The sequence below is a fragment of the Bicyclus anynana genome, chromosome 16, assembly GCF_947172395.1.
Source record: "Bicyclus anynana chromosome 16, ilBicAnyn1.1, whole genome shotgun sequence".
In the NCBI taxonomy this organism is placed as follows: Eukaryota; Metazoa; Arthropoda; class Insecta; order Lepidoptera; family Nymphalidae; genus Bicyclus; species Bicyclus anynana.
Window position 1 is genome coordinate 10900047 of NC_069098.1, and position 21882 is coordinate 10921928.

General features: G+C 35.4%; 2 protein-coding genes across 2 annotated transcripts; both read right to left on the bottom strand.

Annotated features, from left to right (window-relative positions):
* Window positions 1–3272: 3272 nt before the first annotated feature.
* Window positions 3273–5112, bottom strand: LOC112054988 (keratin, type I cytoskeletal 10-like). Its single transcript, XM_052886163.1, has 2 exons — window positions 4678–5112; window positions 3273–4601 (listed from the first exon to the last, which is right to left on the bottom strand). The coding sequence occupies exons 1-2, from the start codon at window positions 4687–4689 to the stop codon at window positions 3639–3641; spliced, it is 975 nt and encodes a 324-aa protein (XP_052742123.1). The 5' UTR covers window positions 4690–5112; the 3' UTR covers window positions 3273–3638.
* A 2280-nt stretch (window positions 5113–7392) lies between these two features.
* LOC112054985 (uncharacterized protein DDB_G0283357-like) lies at window positions 7393–20513 on the bottom strand. The gene is made up of 2 exons (XM_024094951.2): window positions 20330–20513; window positions 7393–11109 (listed from the first exon to the last, which is right to left on the bottom strand). Exons 1-2 carry the CDS (start codon window positions 20348–20350, stop codon window positions 7894–7896), a joined length of 3237 nt encoding a protein of 1078 aa, XP_023950719.2. The 5' UTR covers window positions 20351–20513; the 3' UTR covers window positions 7393–7893.
* Between the last annotated feature and the right edge of the window lie 1369 nt (window positions 20514–21882).

Below are 21882 nucleotides of genomic sequence, written 5' to 3' on the forward strand. Positions count from 1 at the left end.
TAGATGATTGCAAAAAAGAAAATACGATGAAAAACGATGTAGTGACTGATTACTTGAATGGTACACCGAGTTACATAATAACCCTGATGAGCTTTACAGATCTTACTCATGTTCATTTTAAAGCATTGTTGGAAAACTCTGCTGAAGTATTTTTTGTATTTAAGTAATATTAACCGTTCTACTAATTTCGTAATCGTAACATGTAAACCATTTACTAATCTTTTCCATCACCATAAATAATTTAATTGCATAGGCCTACAAAAAAGTAATAAATTAGTTTTTATGGGCATCTTTTGGCAACCCACCAAATTACCATAAGACAAATTGTTGACCGATATACATCGAACAGTTTCGATCGTTCCATCGTATTATGTAATGGCGTTTGTCCCTTTATTAAGTAACCAAAATACTAATAGTTATAATAAAACCAGTTTAGTTGCTTCTATCAGTTTCATTGGCCCCGTGGGAAGTAACAATGCAAATGAGCAATAAAGTATAATCTGACCGATATTTTTTAGAATTTCCGGTTTACTTACTTCTATGTCATTTCTTTTACGTAATTGCAAAATGAGTTTAGTATTTCACAATTACGAGTACAATGTTGTCAACCAGTTCGACGAATTAAGATAGAAATCAAGATTTTGTTGTGTGGAAGGATTTCCACGTTGTTATGGCGCATAAAAAAAAGTTTAACGTTAGGGAAAGTTGTTCTAAAATGCGATAAATGTTACTATTATACAAAATGAATCTTGAATAAATTCTGCATGCCTTTTTTGGGTAATATTAATCTTGAATAATATGACGGTTATTACGGTTTGTTAAATATTATTTTTTTAATAATATTTATTTTATTCTTATCATAATGTCATAGCACTATAAACGCTATAAAAGTGTACATCCCACTAACATCCATTATTAAGGATTGTATACTATGCAATAAAACAAAATCCAAGCACCCCAAAGATTAAACGCTTTTTTTAAGGGTTTTCACCATATCCTCGTTCAATGTTATCTATGCATCGGTCAAAATCTAAAAAATTGTGTGAAATTATCAACCCTGGCTCACTGCTGACCTCGAGTCTTATCTCATGGAATGAGAAGGGTTAGGTCAAATAGTCCACCACGCTGGCCCAATGCGGATTGGCAGACTTCACACACGGAGAGAATTAAGAAAATTCTCAGGTATGCAGGTTTGTTCAAGATGTTTTCCTTACCTACACCCTCCGGAATTGGAAATAGAGGAATCATACCTGCCCAGAGGGTATCACAGCTCTAACCCTGGAATTCATAGTCGTGAAGTGAACAATCCCCCACAAACCAATATTCAGTATTCACCTAGGGGCTGACTATTGAATCATCCTTCATTGCATCCTTCCTTCATAAACAAACTACTGGAGAGCCCCTAGGTGACTGGAGTTTCAAGCAAATGTTGTCTATGATTTTACATTAGACCTTTGAAAATTCTGTGACACAACCACAGAGAGACGTATTTTGTTAATTCTTTGACATTTTACAAAATAATTGAGTTTCTAATATTTTCATTTACTTTTTGTTTTTATTTATCGTAGTAAATCACAACAGAAAATAATTTACACATGCCTTATGTATTGAAGAGCACAACTTGAAACTTAGTTTGTTTCTCTGATTCCGTATAAGTTTCATGGTTTATGCAACAACCATAAAAATACTTTAAATATTCCATAGATTGCGTGACCCAGAATTAAAGTATACATCAAAAAACGAAATTCAATAATATCTAATCTATAGGAAATTATGTAAATTAACAGCTGATCGTTGAGTCAACCTTCGGCCACATTTCTCTTGCCCAATTATATAACTTGCATATAAATTGTATCTGATTTGAGTTAACGAGGTTATAAAACAATTTATGAAAGCTTTATCTATGTTTTGCAGATTTTTTACTACATCTACTAATTAGCAAATATTGATTTTTTGTAAATCTTTGCCATAATAATTTATCAATAAAAAGCCAGGATGTTAAATATTTTCATTTCATTTTTTACTAGCCTAGTAGTGTAATAGGCTGTATTTTGTCCCCGATCCCGTGAGAATACTGTGATAAAATATAACATATGACACTCACAAATTACGTGGCTTACTAGTAGTAAAAGAATTTTCCAAATTGGTTCAGTAGATCCAGATGTCCCACAACTTGGGGTCCGGCATAATCTCGCCCACTTTTCTCGATCTTGGACTTCCGCCTTCTTAAGTAGTTTTAGAATTCTTAGATGGCTCTAAAGTCGGCGTTTACAATGGCAAGCCAGCGTTTTTTGGGGCGGCCTCGGGACTTAGCTCCAGGGGCTAGCTCAGGAACTCAGTAGATCCACATATTACACTCTACAATACCTCTTAATTACTTATTAGTATATATTTTTTATTAAATATCAGGTTCGATATTACTTTTTTTGATTTTTTAAAGAATATTTGCTTTTTTTTTTTATATGACCAATATTCCCATTCCCCTCCAACTAGTCAGGAAAGACTGTAACATTAGGAGTGGATACGACAATAGACCAACGGGGCGGGAATCGAACCACCACCAGTGATAAGTCGGACCGCTCTTACCGTTGATAATTTCAGTATATTTTTATTATTATTCGCTAACTATGGGCCTTCTCAAAATCATTTAGCGTGCAATGGAAGGAGATCAGCAGACAAACCACAGTAACTGACATAGCTCAGCGAGTCGCGAAGCTGAAGTGGAAATGACAGGCCACATAGTTCGAAGAACCGATGGACGTTGGGGTCCCAAGGTGTTGGAATGGCGACCCCGCACCGAAAAACGCAGTGTGTGATCGACTCCCTACTAGGTGGACCAAGGACATGAAGCGGGTTGCAAGGAGCCTTATATGAGATATTTTAGTGCGGTACATTTTGGTTTTAACTATAAGCTCTTTTTTGTAAAGTCCATTTCAACACTCACACACTAAGAGGTATACCTACCTACTTTCAATAGCAAAATAAATATTAACACAACTCGATCGATGATTTTTACGGTCTTACTTCAGTGAATCTTAGTACGTAGTAGTTTTCAAAATTATCTTATTAATCATTGAAGTTATCTTTAATCGAGATTAAATCAAGATATAAAAATCTTTGAAAGTATCATAATAATGTAATATTTCTTGAATATAAATATTCTGAATCTGATTCATAAACTGCATTGAGACTACCTAAGAGTATTATTATAAATACTAAATAATACATTGTTATACAAGTATAGGATACAAATTAAAGAAATAAATCTTTGGATAATCGTTTTATTGATGTAATAAATCTTATATTACTATTTACAAAACGAACAAATATTGTCGAATACACAACACTACCTTAAATTAATGACTTAGTTATCACCCTACTTTGCAGCCTCACGATGAGCTTACAGGAAATATATTTACAAAATCAGATCAGTAGCGCTATTCCATACAACGATGTTTTTGTAACTCGACAATGAATCTCAAATCGCCTTTATCTCTCTCTGTTAACACGGTACATTAGAATGGGAAAGATAGAGGTGAATTCGATCAGTTGATTCGATTACGCAAAACATCTTTACAGAATAGCCCTCCAAGTTGCATGGCGAATGAGCTATTTACAATTTGTTTACGCTATTGGTTTTACCACAGGGACCATCCGTGGCCGTGGCCGTGGCTGGATCCATGGCCTTTGGACCATCCGTGGCTGTGGTGGCTCACAGCTTTGTGATGAAGGGTCTTCACTACAGGTACTGGGTAGGATTTAACGACAGGTACTGGCACTTTAACTAGTTTCACCACGGGGACCTCGACGATCTTCTCAACGGGAACTGGGTGGTCGACTGGGACCTCAACAATCTTTTCCACTGGAATCTTGACGATCTTCTCAACCGGGTACGGTACTGGCTTATCGATTTTGACGTGCTGGATCTTGACAACTGGTACTGGAACTTGTCTTACTACTGGAACTTGGACTGGGTAAGGTTGGGGGTATGGGACTTCAACGGTGTGGGGTACGGGAACTGGCACGGGTTGGGGAACTTGGTGAGTAACCTCACGGAGGACTTGGTAGGGCTCATCACGGACGCGGTACTGGATTGGGGCACCGTTGGAGTTGGCGAGACCGTGAATTTCATTGATGACTGGAGCTTTAGGTCCTGGGGGAGGAGCTTGACCACCGAATCCAAGTCCTGGGAGAGCACCAGCTGCACCGATGGGGGCAGCCACTAAAGGCCCTCCAATATTAGCGCCAACAGAGATGCCAGTTACTCCTGCAGCTCCAAGTCCGAGATTGGAGCTATGACCTCCAGAAGAGAAACCTCCAGAAGAGAAACCTCCAGAGGAGAAACCTCCAGAGGAATAACCTCCAGCGGCAAAGCCTCCAGAGGAGTGACCACCAGAGGAAAAGCCTCCTCCGACGAGTCCATGTCCAGAGTAAGAGGCCGATGGCAGCGATCCAACTGGGAACGAACTAGGCTCGTAACTTGATGGTATACCATGTGAGGAGAGACCTATAGCTGACTCTGCGCCAAAGCCATGGCTATTTCCGTGCAAAATTCCTGCATAGCTGCTACTCAGTAGGAGGGCTAACGTCGTCAATTTTGTCTGCAAAAAAAAGTGAAATTATAGGTTGCTGTTGTAAATTATTGTTACAAGACATAGGTATATCGAAATAACTTACAAAGGTAGTCATACTGTCTAGCTAAACGCCGACCAGTCGAAATAAAGGTTGTGTGTCTTTCAACAAGCTCTGCTTGTTTGTGTCGATTCCGTCATTTCTTTCACATTTATATATTTGTGTCGCGGTAAGTTAAAACGACAGAATTCGGGTGTGAATAACAGGTTGTAGGTAGATCTGTCTCTCCTTGTCTAACGGATATAGCGATCATCTGAATTAATTCCATTGCCGGTTACTTAATACCATGTGGCCCACTAACAACTGTAGGCGCATCGATTCGATTGCCTAATAAGTAAGGCGGTGAAGAAAGTTCGCTTATGGTGATTTTATGTTAGTAAATTTTATTTATTGTTAGTTTATTAATAAGCTACTTAACTCATGAATATACCAGTTCAAAACTAGACTCAATTATTTTATTTTCTATGAAATACTTACTACACAATCAACATCCGCGGGTGCCTTAAATTTAAGTTTGTCTTCAAAATAGATTTTTTAAGTTGGCTATATAATATAGCTAACCCGACAGATGTTAGAAACCCTCGTAACTTTAATTTTAAGTTTTCGTCTTTAATTACCACCTTTAAGTTATGACATAAGTTAACATTTCAAAAGTGCTTTTAAACTAAGCGTGTAATTGAAATAAATGATTTTGAATTTTGAGTTGCAAACAAAAATGCAACTTATCTAAATGCTCCGCGCAGCTTTTGTATTTTTTTTATTTTTCAAGAACATCCTGACAAAAACAAATCAACAAAAAAAAAATTACCGGCACTGTGCCAGCCATTGAATAATATATAGATTCAGAATTAGAGAAAAGGTTATAAAAAGCTTAAACCATCTTAAATAAATAAGAATACTGGTTGCATTTGCGCGTTAGACAGCAAAGTTGACCTTTGCGCAAAAATGAGTCAACCCTTCTGTCACCAGTCGAGGCGGTGAAATATCACGGAAAATTTATTTCACTTAGTTATTCCGTAGCCAAATACATGTTTAATAGCTTACCTAACAGTTTATATATCTAACATACTCGTAAGTCCTTTCATGTGGCAATTTAAGAAGATTAAACAATCAAGAAAAGTATAGAACTAAATATGTAATATAAGATTTCAAGTGAGATGGATTTGACAATTATTTTTATTGACACGTAATTTATTGTCACGAAATAATTTTATAATTACCATTTGCAGTTGAGAAATCCAAAAATTATTAATCATTTAATTCACGCGACAATGAGAATGGAGTATCGGGTTGTTATATGTATAAAAACAATCAGATCACGTGTTGTGTGTTGATCTGCTGGTCAATAGCCTAGCTGAGAAGTGACGAGAGCAGAAAGCGAGACATACGCACACGCACATTTTTCTCGTCATATTAGATTTTCATGTCTATACCAATAGGTGTAACATTGTGTAGAGATTATTTACGATTTGTTGAAGATGCCTACAATGCGGAAACGTTTAGATATACGAGAACATAGTAGATTACAGTAAGTGTATCTTCATAGTATATGATATATAGTATAGATATTGTAGTACTGGAGAGCCGTGATAGTTCAGTGGGTATAACCTCTGCCTCTGATTCCGTAGGGTGCGGGTTCAAATCCGGTCCGGGGCATGCACTTCCAACTTTTCAGTTGTGTGCATTTTAAGAAATTAAATATCACGTGTCTCAATCGGTGAAGGAAAACATCGTGAGGAAACCTGCATACCAGAGAATTGTCTTAATTCTCTGCGTGTGTGAAGTCTGCCAATCCGCATTGGGCCAGCGTGGTGGACTATTAGCCTAACTCCTCTCATTCTGAGATGAGACTCGAGCTCAGCAGTGAGCCGAATATGGGTTGATAATGATGATGATGATTGTAGTAGTATAGCATGTGTATTTTTTTAAACTACAAACCTTTTGAACTGTTGTAAACTGGAGTGAGTTTGCACAGGCTTTTCCTTTTTAGGAAAGGAAAATATTTGCAACGCTAGCCAAACCCTTAGGCTAATTAGTCTGTACTAATATTTCAAAGAGGTAAAAATTGTGGTATTGTAAATTCTTTTACTACTAGAGAGCCACGTTATTTGTGAGTGATAAAGGCTATTGAATCCCCATATTTTGACGGGAACGGGAACTACGCGGGTGAAATCGTGGAGCGTCGATATGTGAAAAAGGAAATAAAAATTATCACAGTTGTTGCTAGTTAATATCTTATTGATATTTCATTTTACTGTACCTATAACTACTAATTTATTTTTTACTGTTTTCGTTTTTATTTATTTGTAGTTAAGTTCTCGAAATATTCTATGTGTATGAATATAATTCATTGATAAATTTACTCGTAACTATATGATGTTAGGTTATTTATTATCTAATTGCTTCCAATCTTAAGTGTGTTCACAAGGTTGGAAGCAATTAGATAACCTTAATAATTAATTTAAGCATTAAGTGAAATTTAACAAACACCTAGAAAATGTATACAAGGTAATTAATGAATAACGTCGTCATGATCAATGCTTGCGCTTGCGAGAGAATACAATTAATGGTTAGTTGTAATTATCGTTCAAGATATCTCGTGTGAAAGTGCTTTAGTACATATTTTATCTGTTTTAATGTTCATTGTATTTAGCTCTAGGATTTTAAACTTATAAGTGGGCTTGATGACACCACTTCTCATGAAATGCAGGTAATTAGGTAGGTAGGTATTCAGTGACACAAAAATAAAAATATTGTGGCTTTACTGTGGTGTTTTTATTAAAAACAATGACTTAAACTAACGAAGCAACATTTTAACAACATACTATAAAACTTATCACAATAATAATATTAAAAATGCTTATACTAGATAACAATTAATTAATTCAATATTTACACGATGTTAATTAATACAAATTTTGTAAGTAGGTTCTATTTTTAACTTAAATAAAGCTTATTTTATACAACAACAAAACTTTGTTAATAAATGCCATTATCAGTATGCTATTATATGTTATATTTTATAGCACCGAATATCGTTTAGAAATTATTATTAAAAACTATTTAAAGTAAGACTACATTATTGCAATACAGTTCTACCAATATAATAATGTATCTTATTGTGATTAATACTAGACGAAATTAAAGACCTTATTCAGGAATACTTTGACTTGAAACTTATTGTATGTCGTAGTTGAATTGACTTATTCAATATATGTATGTACACAAAATGAAGTTAACCAAGATCTATTGAAAGTACTTCTACGAACTTTTCTCGTCATCTACCACATCAGATTTTTCTTCTGCTACATTAAGAGACCGCTTTAGGCTACCGAGATGGGAAATATCGTCACTTTCGAATAATGGTTCTGATTTGTAAACTCGAAGCATTTTAGGTTTATTAACTCTTCTTCTATGACTGTTTTTATCTTTTGTATGGCCTCTGTATCGTGAACTATGAGGTGGAGGAGGTTTCAGTAATGGATACGGTTCTTCAACTTCTGATTTAGGATATTTCCTTTTGTAGGAGTGCCGGCTTAAGTATGCGCTACTCAAATGTCTATGCCTGTCTCCGACTGTTTTTTGTCTTGGGCCAAATAAATTCTTGGGTTTTTCATCATCAGTATTTGTTGATATTGTGTCCTCAGCATTGTCGGATAGTTCAGTTACGTCTTGTCCAGTTACTGCATCTTCTTCTACAACTGCTCCTATGGGATGACTATTCGAAGAGTCCGCTATAGGAATATTCTCGGTGTCTTCTTCACTTCGTGAATATTTAACACCCTGATAAGGTAGTCGTCCGCTATTGTAAATATCTAAATAGGAACCAAGACCACTACCTGATGGCAATACATTATTTTCATTCTTGAACTGCATTAGTTGAGATATGTCAAACTTCATTGGCAACGGTTTATTGATATCTCCTCGAAAAGAATTCATTTGACTATCATCAATGGCTGGTTTGCCTTTTAACATTTCTGCGACTAATTTAAGATCTACATTAAAGGGGTTGGCTACTCTAAAACCATTTATTGTTGATAATAAATTGTGAGATTGAGAGTCAATATCGGGTCTGTTTAGATTGTGTTTATTTGATAGCAATTTTGCAAGTATTTCGGCAGTAATATCTACATTATGATTATCTACGTTTTGATTAATTCGTAAAGGCAAAGGAGTTGGTATATGGGTTTGATCAAAGTTATTATGTAAAGTTGGTGTTAATCTATATGGTATATCATTAAACTTCAAAATGTCAGATGAAAATTGTGGTCTTTGTATACCATGCTGATGAATATTTGCTGATGAATGTGTGTTATCTTGGTGGTTGTTAGAATTTTGATTAACAAAGTTTGATTGTTGTGAATCGCTAACATAACGTTTATTCCCTGAATTAGATCCATAATTATAAACAGATTCTGGTGTTTGAGATTTTGCATAGTATGGTAAACTCTGCTCAAATTGTTTAAGTTTGTCTAAGGAATCGTCTAATTTAGATTTTAAGTTTAATGCATACATGGTGTCTCTATCCCTGTTATATGGATCAGGTCTCGAATAAGGCTTTAAATTTTGTTCTGAATCCTTATTGAAGCCAGGGAAGTTGTACCTATTGTTAAAATCAATTTCGTATTTTGCAAGAGAATCAGAATTCTGTACGACATTTGTAACATCAATTGGAACAATATTTTTTAAAGCTTTATCATGATCAAAGGGTTGCTTGTGTGAACTATCTGAAGTATCCTTAGGATTTATGTAAAAGTATGGAGATGCTGTAACAAGTTCATGTCCTTGTGAATTTGAATTATCATTGTATTGTTTATTTCTTTGTTTTTCGTTATTATGATATGAATTAATGGCATAACTGTTTGCTAACAAATTGCTGTTATATTGCGAATTCGTAAGATATTTATTGGCCTCTATTTGTTGTTGCTTATAATTCTCATGTGCTTTGGCAGCTGCCTTCGTGAATTCTTCTGCATCTGTTTTTTCTGTAACTGGCTTACTATTCTGGTCATAAGTATAAGGTTTCCTAGAATCCATTTGAAAAGAAACTTGACTTACAGCTCCAGTGTCAGGCTGTACACTGTGAATTTGGTACTTAAAGAAATTCATATTGGTTGAAATTTCTGGCTCTAGTGAAGATTTTTTATCAGATAACCTCCAGCCGTAATCACCAAGAGAGTAAACTTCTGGTTGGCCTAATTCTGTTTTACCTTCTCTAGCACGTTCTTTTAAGTTATTCAGAAGCTGGTAATCAGGTTGAACGTAATTTAAATACAAATTATTCGCTGAAGGTAAATTACCATTTCTATGGTTATCATTGTTAGAACTATCTGTGTCATACCTGCCTTCTTGTTGATTGTATCTATAATTTTGATATTGTGTTTGATAGTTTTGTTCTGGCTTTGATAATGCACTGTAACCAGAATTCAAAGAACTATGCCAAAAATCACGTGGAGTTTCATTATTGGGCGTTGAGGTTGGTGACACAGTCGTTGAAGGAAAATCAGTTTGATATTGACCATGCACACTAGGATATCGTATTCCATTAGCGGCATTGTCATAATGATCTATTTGCATTCTTTTGCTCAAATCGTTGTTGCTATCATAACTAAGAGAGTTACTTCCCGCAGTTGTTACTCTATTGTTATAATCAAAATTACCTGTGTTCGAAAATGGAGAAGATACGTATTGCTGTGCAGTTTGTGGACTAGAAACATATAAAGAAGATGAGCTTGACACATAATTGTTGACGGGTGTCCCTAAATATTGATTACTTGGCAACGATGTCGACATGTAGGGTGGTAGAGGTGTACTATGTGCATTTTCTTGGTTATATTGTTGATTGTTGTATTGATACGCATTTGTGTTAGATTGATAAGCGTTCGTATTAGATTGATATGCTGGAGTAAATGATTTAGGTTCTACTGTAGAAATTTGATTTATTTGTTGATTCGCGTCATAATTTGACGCTGGTAGCGTGGAATACTGGTATTGCGGTTGTGGAGTGGCTGTGTATGGTGAAGCGGTGATTGGTGTGGAGTACTGTTGTTGCTGTTGTTGGTGGTATTGGCTCTCTGCTCTCATTTGCTGGAGGAAATCTTCAGGTGGTAACGAGTACTGCAGTGCTGCATACTGACTACTGGCAGCTGCTCCACTATCCTGTGAAGTATTAGTATCTTGTAGGGATCTTTCTTCTTCCTGGTGTTGAAAAGGATTTTTTATTCTGTAAACCTTTTTGCTTCTTCCAGCTCGACTGTATTCTCCGTTACTGTAACCATCGTCAGTTAGATATTGTGCTCCTACTGAAGATAATTGACTATTTGGTTCTCTTTGTACAAAGTTGGTACTGTAACCTGTTATGGTTTCAACTTGTCCATCATTCATAGAATACTGTTGTAGTCGGAGCAGATCTTGGTTGAGGTAACCTTCTTGGCAACAACCTCTCTCGATGTATAAATATACCACTAGTATCCATATCTGAAACAAATGGAAAGAAAATTAAACACTAAGAACAACCCATACTTCCATACTTTATATTATAAATTCGAAAGTGAGTTTGTTTGTTTGGAAAGATACTTTATCACCGAAAAACATAGTTTATATTATATATTATCCCATTGGAATTGAAACCACAAGGGTTAAACCGTTAAATAAAATACGAATAGTAAAAACGAGTATATAGTTTTAACTACATAAGTTACGACTTCATTATTGTAAGGAACAGTAGTTTATTAAATAAAATTGTTATATTTCAAACATAATTAACAAACTTAACCTAGCTTCACCAAATAGATACGAGTAATTGAGTCTCTATAAAACGCTACACTGAAGTCTTGGTGCGAGTTTACAAGCTTTTTGTTAGTAACAACTGACCACAAACACCTAAAAAATAATTACTCAAAATGCACACAATTGAAAAGTTGGAGGTGCATGCCTCAGATTGGATTCAAGCCTACACCCTCCGGTATCGGAGGCAGAGGGCATATCCACTGGGTTATCACGGCTATATATAGTAAATAACTGCATGAGAGAAAAAAAATTAAAAAAAAGTGAACGACAAAGCTATAGTCTCTAGTTGGGTAGCATTAAAAACAATAACTAGGTACTTTAGAATTATGTAACTTATTTACAACTGAAAGTCAAAATCAAGTAAGGCTTTCGCGATTCATGTAGTAAACATTAGTCACAGTATCCAAGCGCAGTATAAATAAGGTTCGAGGTAGAGGGCAAGTGCAAACGATGACCTCTGTGCATCCGCGGTTAATATTGAATAGGAAAATTGCCTTTAAAATGCGCGGGTAATGGCTATCATAATTATTATTGAAGTATAGTTATGTGAGAGAAAGTATGCATAAAATTACAAATATAAGTTGTGGACTATTATCATCATCATGATCATTATTATCAACCCATATTCGGCTCAGTGTTGAGCACGAGTCTCCTCTCAAAATGACATTGGTTAGGTTAGGTTAGTCCACCACACTGACATAATGCGGACTTGACACACGCAGAAAATTAAGAAAATTCTGGTATGCCGGTTTCCTCACGATTTTCATCCTCCTCCTAACAAATTAACCCGCTTCCATCTCAGATTGCATCATAAATTGACGGCCGCGTGGCGCAGTGGGTAGTGACCCTGCTTTCTGCATCCATGGCCATGGGTTCGATTCCCACATCTGGAAAATATTTTATGTGATGAGCATGGGTGTTTTCCAGTGTCTGTGTGTATTTATACATTATATAAGTATTTATATGTAATATATAGTTGTATATTAATATTATAATATCAACTATCTTAGCACCCATAACACAAGCTCATACTCTGTATGCTTACTTTGGGGCTAGATAGTGATGTGTATTGTTTAAGTATATTTATTTATTATATTTATTATAAATAACCATTAGGTGAGATTGTAGTCAAGGGCTAACTTGTACCTAAAGAATAAAAAAAAAATAGTTTTGAGAGAGTACGCTCTAGCGAGGCAGGTCCTGTATAAGTCTGATTTAAGACCGGGACCGACGGTATTATAGTTGCGGGCCATCATTTTGCGAATTATATTGAGAATTCATTGGAAGGAAAGTTCTGCGTAATCCAAAGTCACATAGGATAACCACTGGATCAAAGAAGCAGTTAAGTTACTATAATACATAATTCTTATATAATAGGGCGGGATGGTGGACTATTAGAAAAGATAACCTCTAAGAGCCCGTGGCTAAATAATGGAATAGCAAAATTTCCCTTTACATGGAGTAATACATATAATTATCGACAGACCTTTGTGAGAATCTAGAAAGTGGACGCGTAAAATAATGAAGGCTTGGTGTAGGAATAGCAAGATGGATAGCGGTAACTGCATTTTGATCGCTATCTATAGGTCACAAGTTCAAATCCTAAGCGATACTTTGAAGCCTGCAGTTTGCGGCATTTTCTCTAAAAGTATGTAAAGAATTTCAATCCCTTGTAATTAGCAATGATACTTTATAACTATAGTTATTTAATGATTCCAAACGTATGTTACAACTCCGAAAGTGATAAGTCATAAGATTGCTCTACAATTATTATATTTTTTTTTAAATATTTGACAGAAAGACTTGCGCATTTATATTATTAAGAAGTATGAATACTTATTTGATCCGATATGCTTATTAGTAGGCAAGTAATTTGTTCTTACAAAGACAAAACAAACAAAAGTAGCATGCTAGGTTCAAGCACCAAGCAAGAGTTTTTGTAGCTGGTGTTAATACAAGATGCAAAAAAAACATGAGATTCATGTGAATACTCATTTAAAACAATAACAGGTAATGTAAACATTTTCTTCAATAAATCATCATACTGCGTTACATCTATGAGATAACTTCTTTAACGGCATTCATTTATCATGCACGAACATTAAATTTCATGCATGACAGACATGCATATTGCCAACTGCACGCATGTTTATCGCTCTGCTATATTGTATTTATATTGGAGAGTATTGTGATGAGAACAAAGCAGTAATAGTTGTTAGAAGAAGGATGAAAATCTCCACACCCCTTTCGATTTCTACACATCGTACCGGAACGTTAAATAGCTTGGCGGTACATCTTTGCCGGTAGGGTCGGCCACGGCCGAAGCCTCCCAACAGCCAGACCTGGACCTCTCGAATTAGGAAAACCTCACCCGACCCAGTCGGTGATCAAACACAGGACCTCCATCTGGCCAATCTACCGCGCATACCACGGAGACAAAGTTAAAACTACTATCATCATTAATATATTTGGCTCACTGTTAAGCACGAGTCTCCTCTCAGAATGACAGGCTAATAGTCCAATACGTTGGCTTCATGCGGATTGGCAGACTTCACACACGTAGAGAGTTTAGAAAATTCATAGGTGTGCAGGTTTCCTCACAATTCATTCATAGTTTGAGACAGGATTCGAAACTACGCCCTCCTAATCGCAAGCAGAAGTCATATCAACAGGGCAGACATATCAACTGTCACGGTTCTACGTCTAATTATTATTATAGTTAAGATAACAAGAAAGTTATACAACAAAATAATAACAAAATTTATTTTTCAAAGTTACATCAATTTCACTAAAGTTTTAAATAATAAGTTACTTGATGTTTTCTTTCTAAATTGTTTAACTGCCGTAGACTCTTTAATAGAAGCTGGCTGATTTTTTTGTGGAGATTTTTCTCTTTCCCGAACTTTAAAGAAACAGAGTGAGGGTGTGTTAAATTCTTACACAAATGAAGGAAGTCCTAAAGGTACAGTTTTGTTTTTAATCCCGTAAGGTTAGTTAAGGTTAAGTTTTTGATTAAAATATATAAAAGAAACTCCTTCATGTCCACAATCGAGAAGTTGTAAATAAACAGCCTGCAAATGCCTTGATCTCATGTTACACCTTGCTGGTTTGACAACACTTGTCTAGATAACGTACAATACCTAATGCAAGTCAATTCGTAATCTGCCGAATACATTAGAATAATTACCATATACAGCTATACCGGGTTTTGCTGAGTGATATCATCTCGAGTAAGGTACCGGTTACCATTAGAAAGTTTCACTATCGAACTGAAGTCACTGAAGGACGGACAAAGGGATGTCAAAGGGCATCACGACAACCAGTTGAACTTAACAACTCGGTAGTATTGTCGGTCCTTTGGCAATCACGACCAGGCCCATAGTGAAAGTATTACTAGTATTTTCGCATAACACATTACCTTCGATGAAATGCCATACTTAGTGAAAATATACGTTATGTAATATTATGACTAGTAGTTAAATATTGTTTGAAAGAGCTTTTTATTTTGGTAATGATTTTATTTCTTGTTTTATTAATTAAAAATAAAATCCCAGGAATAGGATAAGTCTTTTTGCATAGAGGCAGTTTAGATGCCAAGAAACTTTAATCACATTTTTAGTTGTGAAAATAATCTCGTAATTTTTATAAAACAAAATTGTATTTTTATCACATCACCGCAAACGCCAATCATAAACTGTAAAGTCATTCGCTACAAGGCATCGGTTTGTGATTGGCGCTTGCGGTGTCGTGATATAATCACATCATTGCAAACGCCAATCACGCTGTTATCTCTATGAATGACGTCACTTGCTAATGTGTTGTGTTTCGGCGGCCAAAATTTTAAGTAGATATTTTTTCATTTACATTAAATTTTTTACTGGTTATTATTGACGGGACAAAATAAAATATAGCTTATAATACTACCATAATTCAGTTTAAACACTGTTTACAAAAGAGCCTATTCGCTGGATGCAGGCGGCTTAGGATCTTGATGTTTGGAAGTCCCTACAAACGGCATATGGTCTGCAGTGGACGTCCATCGGCTGCTATGATAATGATGATGATGAATTTACGTTTAAGTTATTCTAAAGTTGAAAAATATAACACTCATTTACTATATGAAAACTGTTTTATGTTTCATTAGTTTATTTTAGTGATATTGTCAAACCATAACCGTGAATAAATTTGAAAAATTAACATTTTTTAAATTGCTGATGTGTATCAGAAACTTAGACGATCTCCAAATAAATATGCATTGCGTAAATATTAGGTCTATTACATAAATGATACCCCATTCATCTTGATTTCTTAAGCCAGTTTAGTTGTGTCATACAACTTTAAAAATATTATATTCTGGAAACTTTATAGAAGGTTTTTTTACTGTCGGTGAACCACCGATATTAAAATGTTAAATTATCTACAAATGGCCTTTTTTTTAGGTCCGACTATAATTCAGCAGGTCCATTCAATCTCCGCCCGTAGGATCATTGTCTTAACCAGCCCAAGTGCTTTATTTGATGTGGTCTTATCAGCTCCTAAGTCATTCATAATTATCGAATTTCGATCTTAGACCCACCACGCTGCTCTAATATGAGTTGGCGGGCTTAGAAGATAATATATAATTAACTCTTTAACAATCGTTGTCAGATGTTGACAATGATCAGGACTCTCTGAGGCACAAGGGTTTAACACCACCATCTTCCCAACTCCAGGCTAAGAATTTTTATTGAGAATTTCTTATTATTTCATAGTCCGACCCTGGATTGGTACCCAGGACTTCGTGATCCTATGTCACCTAAGCTAACCACTGAACCAACGAGAAAGTTATGTAAAACAGTGGGATAAAAGATATTGTCCGAGATTTTATTTCATAGCCAAATGTAAATCACAAACCTGTTACTATTAAAACCAGACTCCATTATTACCGTTTGTTGTCATATGTAGGATCAACAAAGAGTAAAGTTAGGCGTTGTCCCTAAATCGTTGATTATGAAAATGGTCAAGATAATCCCTTGTATAGTACAAGTTACGTGATAAGTAACACTCAGTACAATGGCCAATTGAAATTAAATAATCTGTTAAGCCCGCTTTACACTCGCGAAATTGACGGCATTCGCAAAAACCGTGAGCGGTGAGTGTAGAGGCGTTAGCAGAATTCGCAGCTTTTAGACCGGGTTACTGCATTAGTTAGATATACCCCATTTTAGGAAAGCTGAAAGTTCGTCAGCCTGTTGTCCTACCACAGGTAAATACGGTAGTTAATTATTTAGTGTTGACTGTGGTAAAGCGTATTTATTTTATATTTTCCTCGGCATAATAATATGAGAATCCCTAATCACCAGTCACTGGGCTTCGCAGCAACTCTTCGCGCAACAGGATTAAATATTATATTCGATAACAATAGCGAAGTGTTTGACACAAAGCTGTGTCTGTACTCTGACGACTGGAGGATGATTCCTCATGATATTCTGAAGAAATAATCAAAAATGACGTTTTATACTTTGATAATTGAGGATTTGGGATCAAACATTCAAAATTCATTTATTTATGATATGTGCTTAGTTTACAAGCACTTTTGAAACGTCAAGTTTGACTATTTGTAAAGACTCTACCACCAGTTCGGAAGGCAGGTTCTGCTGAGAAGAGCCAGCAAGAAACTCAACAGTGGCATAACTTGAAATCTGCTACCTTCCAAAGCCAAAAGGTTCACGCTCCTTTATTTACTAATAGTTCCATAATAACTTTCATAAAGTGAGGTATGTTTGGAAATCGCAGGACGATATTAATTATCTTCAAAAAAGTTCGTAATTTCGTAACAGCCATATCGTAGTCCATTCTCGTTGGAGTGTGCGACCAAACCTGGAATTGAATTGAATGAATGGACACTTTCTCATATGGAGTCCACGTCGCGATCGCGCGGTGTATTTGCATCGCGAGTGTAGAGCGGGCTTAATATCTCTAAAACTCTGATTTGCCTTATATGTGTATAATGTATTTTTATACGTCTGTGATGTATTTAAAATTACAAATTTGATCATGACAATGGTTGGTTTGTTATAAATTTTCGTTTTTATTCAAAATTCCAACTTAACAAAATGCCAGCAAGTGAAACGGTCTTCAAAACCCAGCAATGATATGGACCGTTTTCCTTGCATTGTTCTTTTACCTTCCGTAAAAATATAAAGTAAATAAAGCGGAGGAAGTCAGTTAATTGTAATAAATTATAATTAAAGCAACTGGTACTTCCCATCTCCTTTCAAAAGAAAACACACACAATACATAATTATTATTTCATTACATACTAACCACTACCGTTCTTTTCATCGCCTCGGTGGTCCAGTGTTTAGGCTATGATAGCTATGATAGCCCAGTGGATATGACCTCTGCCCCCGATTTCGGAGGGTGTAGGTTCGAATCTGGTCCGGGGCATGCACCTTCAACTTTTCAGTTATGTGCAATTTAAGAAATTAAATATCACGTGTCTCAAACGGTGAAGGAAAAACATCGTGAGGAAACCTGCATGCCAGAGAATTTTCTCAATTCTCTACGTGTGTGAAGTCTGCCAATCCGCATTGGGCCAGCGTGGTGGATCATTTGGCCTAGCTCAAATAATCCACCACGCTGGGAGGAGACTCGAGCTCAGCAGTGAGCCGAATATGGGTTAGTAATGATGATGAGCTTTTCTTTTTTATAAGAAAATTTTATTAAAAATTCTCAACCCTTTGTTAGGAAAATGGTGGTATCAGTAGCGAAGATTGAAATTATCTCGTAGGTAACCCATTCATGGTTTCAACGTATGGTTTATTAATCTGAATGTTTTTTTTTGCTGAGTACATTGCGTTTGTAAAACTCGAGGTGTTGTAAAAGGTAACCTGGTAAGATATGGGTTGTTAGGTACCATCGCCTCCGGGTATCACATCCCCGTGATCTCCCTATATATAGAAGTATGTGTGTGGCAGTAGAGTTCAAATTAAAGGGTTCATTTGGAAGAACAACAAATGTAAAAAAATCGAAATGAGATTATTGTGTCTGTGGCTTCATTGTAATCCTATCAATATGTAATCCCTATCAAACGTTAATCACACTTTTTCGTAAAAGCGCCTTAGTCAAATTAAAAAATAATTTAAACAAATTAAAAAAACATGCGTTTTTATAATTTGTTTAAATAATTTATTTGTGAATACATTACCATAAATAAGTAACTTAGTTATTTCAATATTTTCACTATAACTTTTCTTAACTTACTGCGATTTTTTTTTAATTTGGCGGGCGATTTCAGTCTCTACTTTCATTAGCCAAACTTTATTAGTTGTTAAAAGTTTAACGTATGGATAAACAACCAAGGTCAACATGGTTTTTTGCTTCTAGTATAAAATTTACCAGATTTACAGTGGCCCTTTTTCCAAATAATCCTTCAATTGTTTTACAATGATAACTGTTTGGAATTTAATAAGTAAATAGATGAATATTATAATATTATTACATATAATTAATAAATATGCCTATGTCCAGCAGGACGTCTATCGGCTGATAAGGTAAGCTAAGGTAAGGTAAGGTAATTAATAAAAGAGATAATAAGAGAGAGCCCCTAATAAGAGAGAGCTTAATCGAATGAACGTATTCAATATTAATTTATGTGTTTACCTTCCAATAAATATTCATGAGTGAGGCTAATTTTTCATTAGAAGGTCGTAGAAAATAATAAGCCTTAAAAATTGGTAATATGTAAATTCTTGTTACATCGTTGTGATGTCATAGCCATGTGTTTTGGATGGAAAATAAACAACAACTTTAAGTAGGTAGTAAATATAATAATTATTTTATAGTAAAGAAGCTAGTTTCAAAAATTTATAAACAATAATAATATTTTTATGGTAATTTACGTTAGGCATGTTTTGAATGGTTAACAAAATAAAATATTAAATTAGTTTGTAAAACTTTTTTTTTTATTCTTTACAAGTTAGCCCTTGACTACAATCTCACCTGATGGTAAGTGATGATGCAGTCTAAGATGGAAGCGGGCTAACTTGTTAGGAGGAGGATGAAAATCCACACTCCTTTCGGTTTCTACACGACATCGTACCGGAACGCTAAATTGACGCAAAAAAACGCTTGGCGGTACGTCTTTGTCGGTAGGGTGGTAACTAGCCACGGCCGAAGCCTCCCACCAGCCAGACCTGGACCAATTAAGAAAACCTCAATCGGCCCAGCCGGCGATCGAACCCAGGACCTCCGTTTTGTAAATCCACCGCGCATACTACTGCGCCACGGAGGCCGTCAAACTTATATTATAATAAGAATCGTTTATACAAGTTATGTATCACTTCCAGGTATGATTTGCTTTCAAAGTTATTTCAAGCTAATCCCCTTAAATGTTAACTACATTATCAACAAATAATTTAGGCTATGTCATCCTTTTGTTCCCACGGGATCAGGAACAACGCGGGTGTAACCTCGGGGCATCCAGGTCAAATTTATTAAAAATCTAATTGACTATTAATTAATTATTAATCACAGAATACATGATGAACAAGTTATTTCTATAATACCTAAATTTAAATTCTGATAAATGTAAATATAAGGACCGAATTGATTTTACTTTCTTTATTATGAAAATATATTTTATAAACAAAATGATAAATGATTTTCATACTTCATCTAAAAATCGTGTGTCAGGGTTATTGTGGTCACACTTCTCTTAAAAGTCTCGATTGATATGAATGATTCTCTTTTGTTTATTTGTAATGAGAATAGCTTGTAAAGTATTTTTCACCCTCACTTTCAAATTATTTTACTGTATTTGTATGTCACTATATACAGACAGACTGTTTGTGTATGTATTTGAGAAAATAATTCCTCAATATTTATAACAAAACTATCATTATAAACTAAAAAATGCTCAACTTACCATCCGATGTACAGTAGTCATCTCGAACAAATGATACAATAATCAAATCAGCACAAACAATCACAGTTCCAACGATCACAACATTGTTCACATGCACCAAAAATCCCAAACACGATACTTCAATTAGCTGGATACCTTAAGGGTGTATTTTATGAGGCAAGCAACGGTGAAATGAAGTTCAAGGATAGTTAATCAACGGTATATATACGGGGGTAGCGGAGCGTGCAGTTGCATCTGTGTGCAGAGGTGGGTGCAATATACACTGGTGTACACTGCACACTTGTGTCTGCGCAACAGGAATTGCCTCTCAAAGTGTAAGGGCCTTAAGGGGGGATTTCGTGTTTAGGATTTTCCTGATTATCCCAATTAGGTTGTGTATGCAGAAGATTTTTCGTATTGGGTACATATTTATATTGTAGGTAAAATGCATAACTGGGTATGCGTTACAGGAACTCTCAAACTAAAAGAATTAATTTTTTTATACTAGAAGACGTTCACTACTTCATTTGCGTGAATTTAAGTAATTCATAAATCCCGCGGGAAGTATGACTTTTTCCGGGATACAAAGTGACCTATGTGTTTATCCAGGGTATATTGTATCTTCATTCTAAATTTCAACTAAATTGAGTAACTAATTTCGGTGTGAAAGAGTCTTAATCATCATCATATCAGCCGGTGAACGTCCACTGCAGGATATAGGCCTTTTGAAGGGACTTCGAAGCACCACGATCCTGAGCCGCCTGCCTCCAGCGAATCCCTGCGACTCGCTTGATGTCGTCAGTCCACCTTGTCGGGGGTCGACCAACACTGCGCTTTCTAGTGCGGGGTCACGGGAGTTGTGAAAGAGTACTTAACAAAAATACCAAATTTAAAAAACCTACTTATAAACAAAGACGTATGTGACGGCAATTCAGAAACTAGATAACTATTTAAATGAAATTATCAATTGAAACTGGAGTTAAACGTAATTTGTCGATGAATAAAAAGATTAAATAAACAATTTACAACTTCTACAATTATTATTGAGTTTAAATAGTTCAGTAAAGCAATCATCAAACTATCCTGGATATATTCAGAATAATGATGATTGTAAGCCAAGGTTACAGTGGAAATAGAGTCTTTACTGACAGACAGATAGACAGAGAGACAGAAAATCAAGAGATAAGAAGCCTTTTTTTCTTGAAAAAATGTTTAAAATACACAGTACTAGGTATTTTAACATTTCATTTCAATTAAACTTTGTCGCTGTTCTTTTACTTAAGGATCTTTCAAAGGTTTGGAAGCACTGTACTTCATAAAGATAAGACCGGAACATTATCAATTGCCTATACTAGGCTTCGGTGTAAGTCTAGTCCACACCACACAGACGAATCCCCAGTCAAGAAACATGTAAATGTGTGCGAAATCATTTACATTGCTTGAATAACTTCACAAACTTATTCCCACGCAAGATTTTAAATAAGAATATAATCCAACTACTTAATAAGTACTAATTTAGCCACTAATACAAAATATAATCTGACATCTGATGTCATGTGATTGTCCTGACGTCA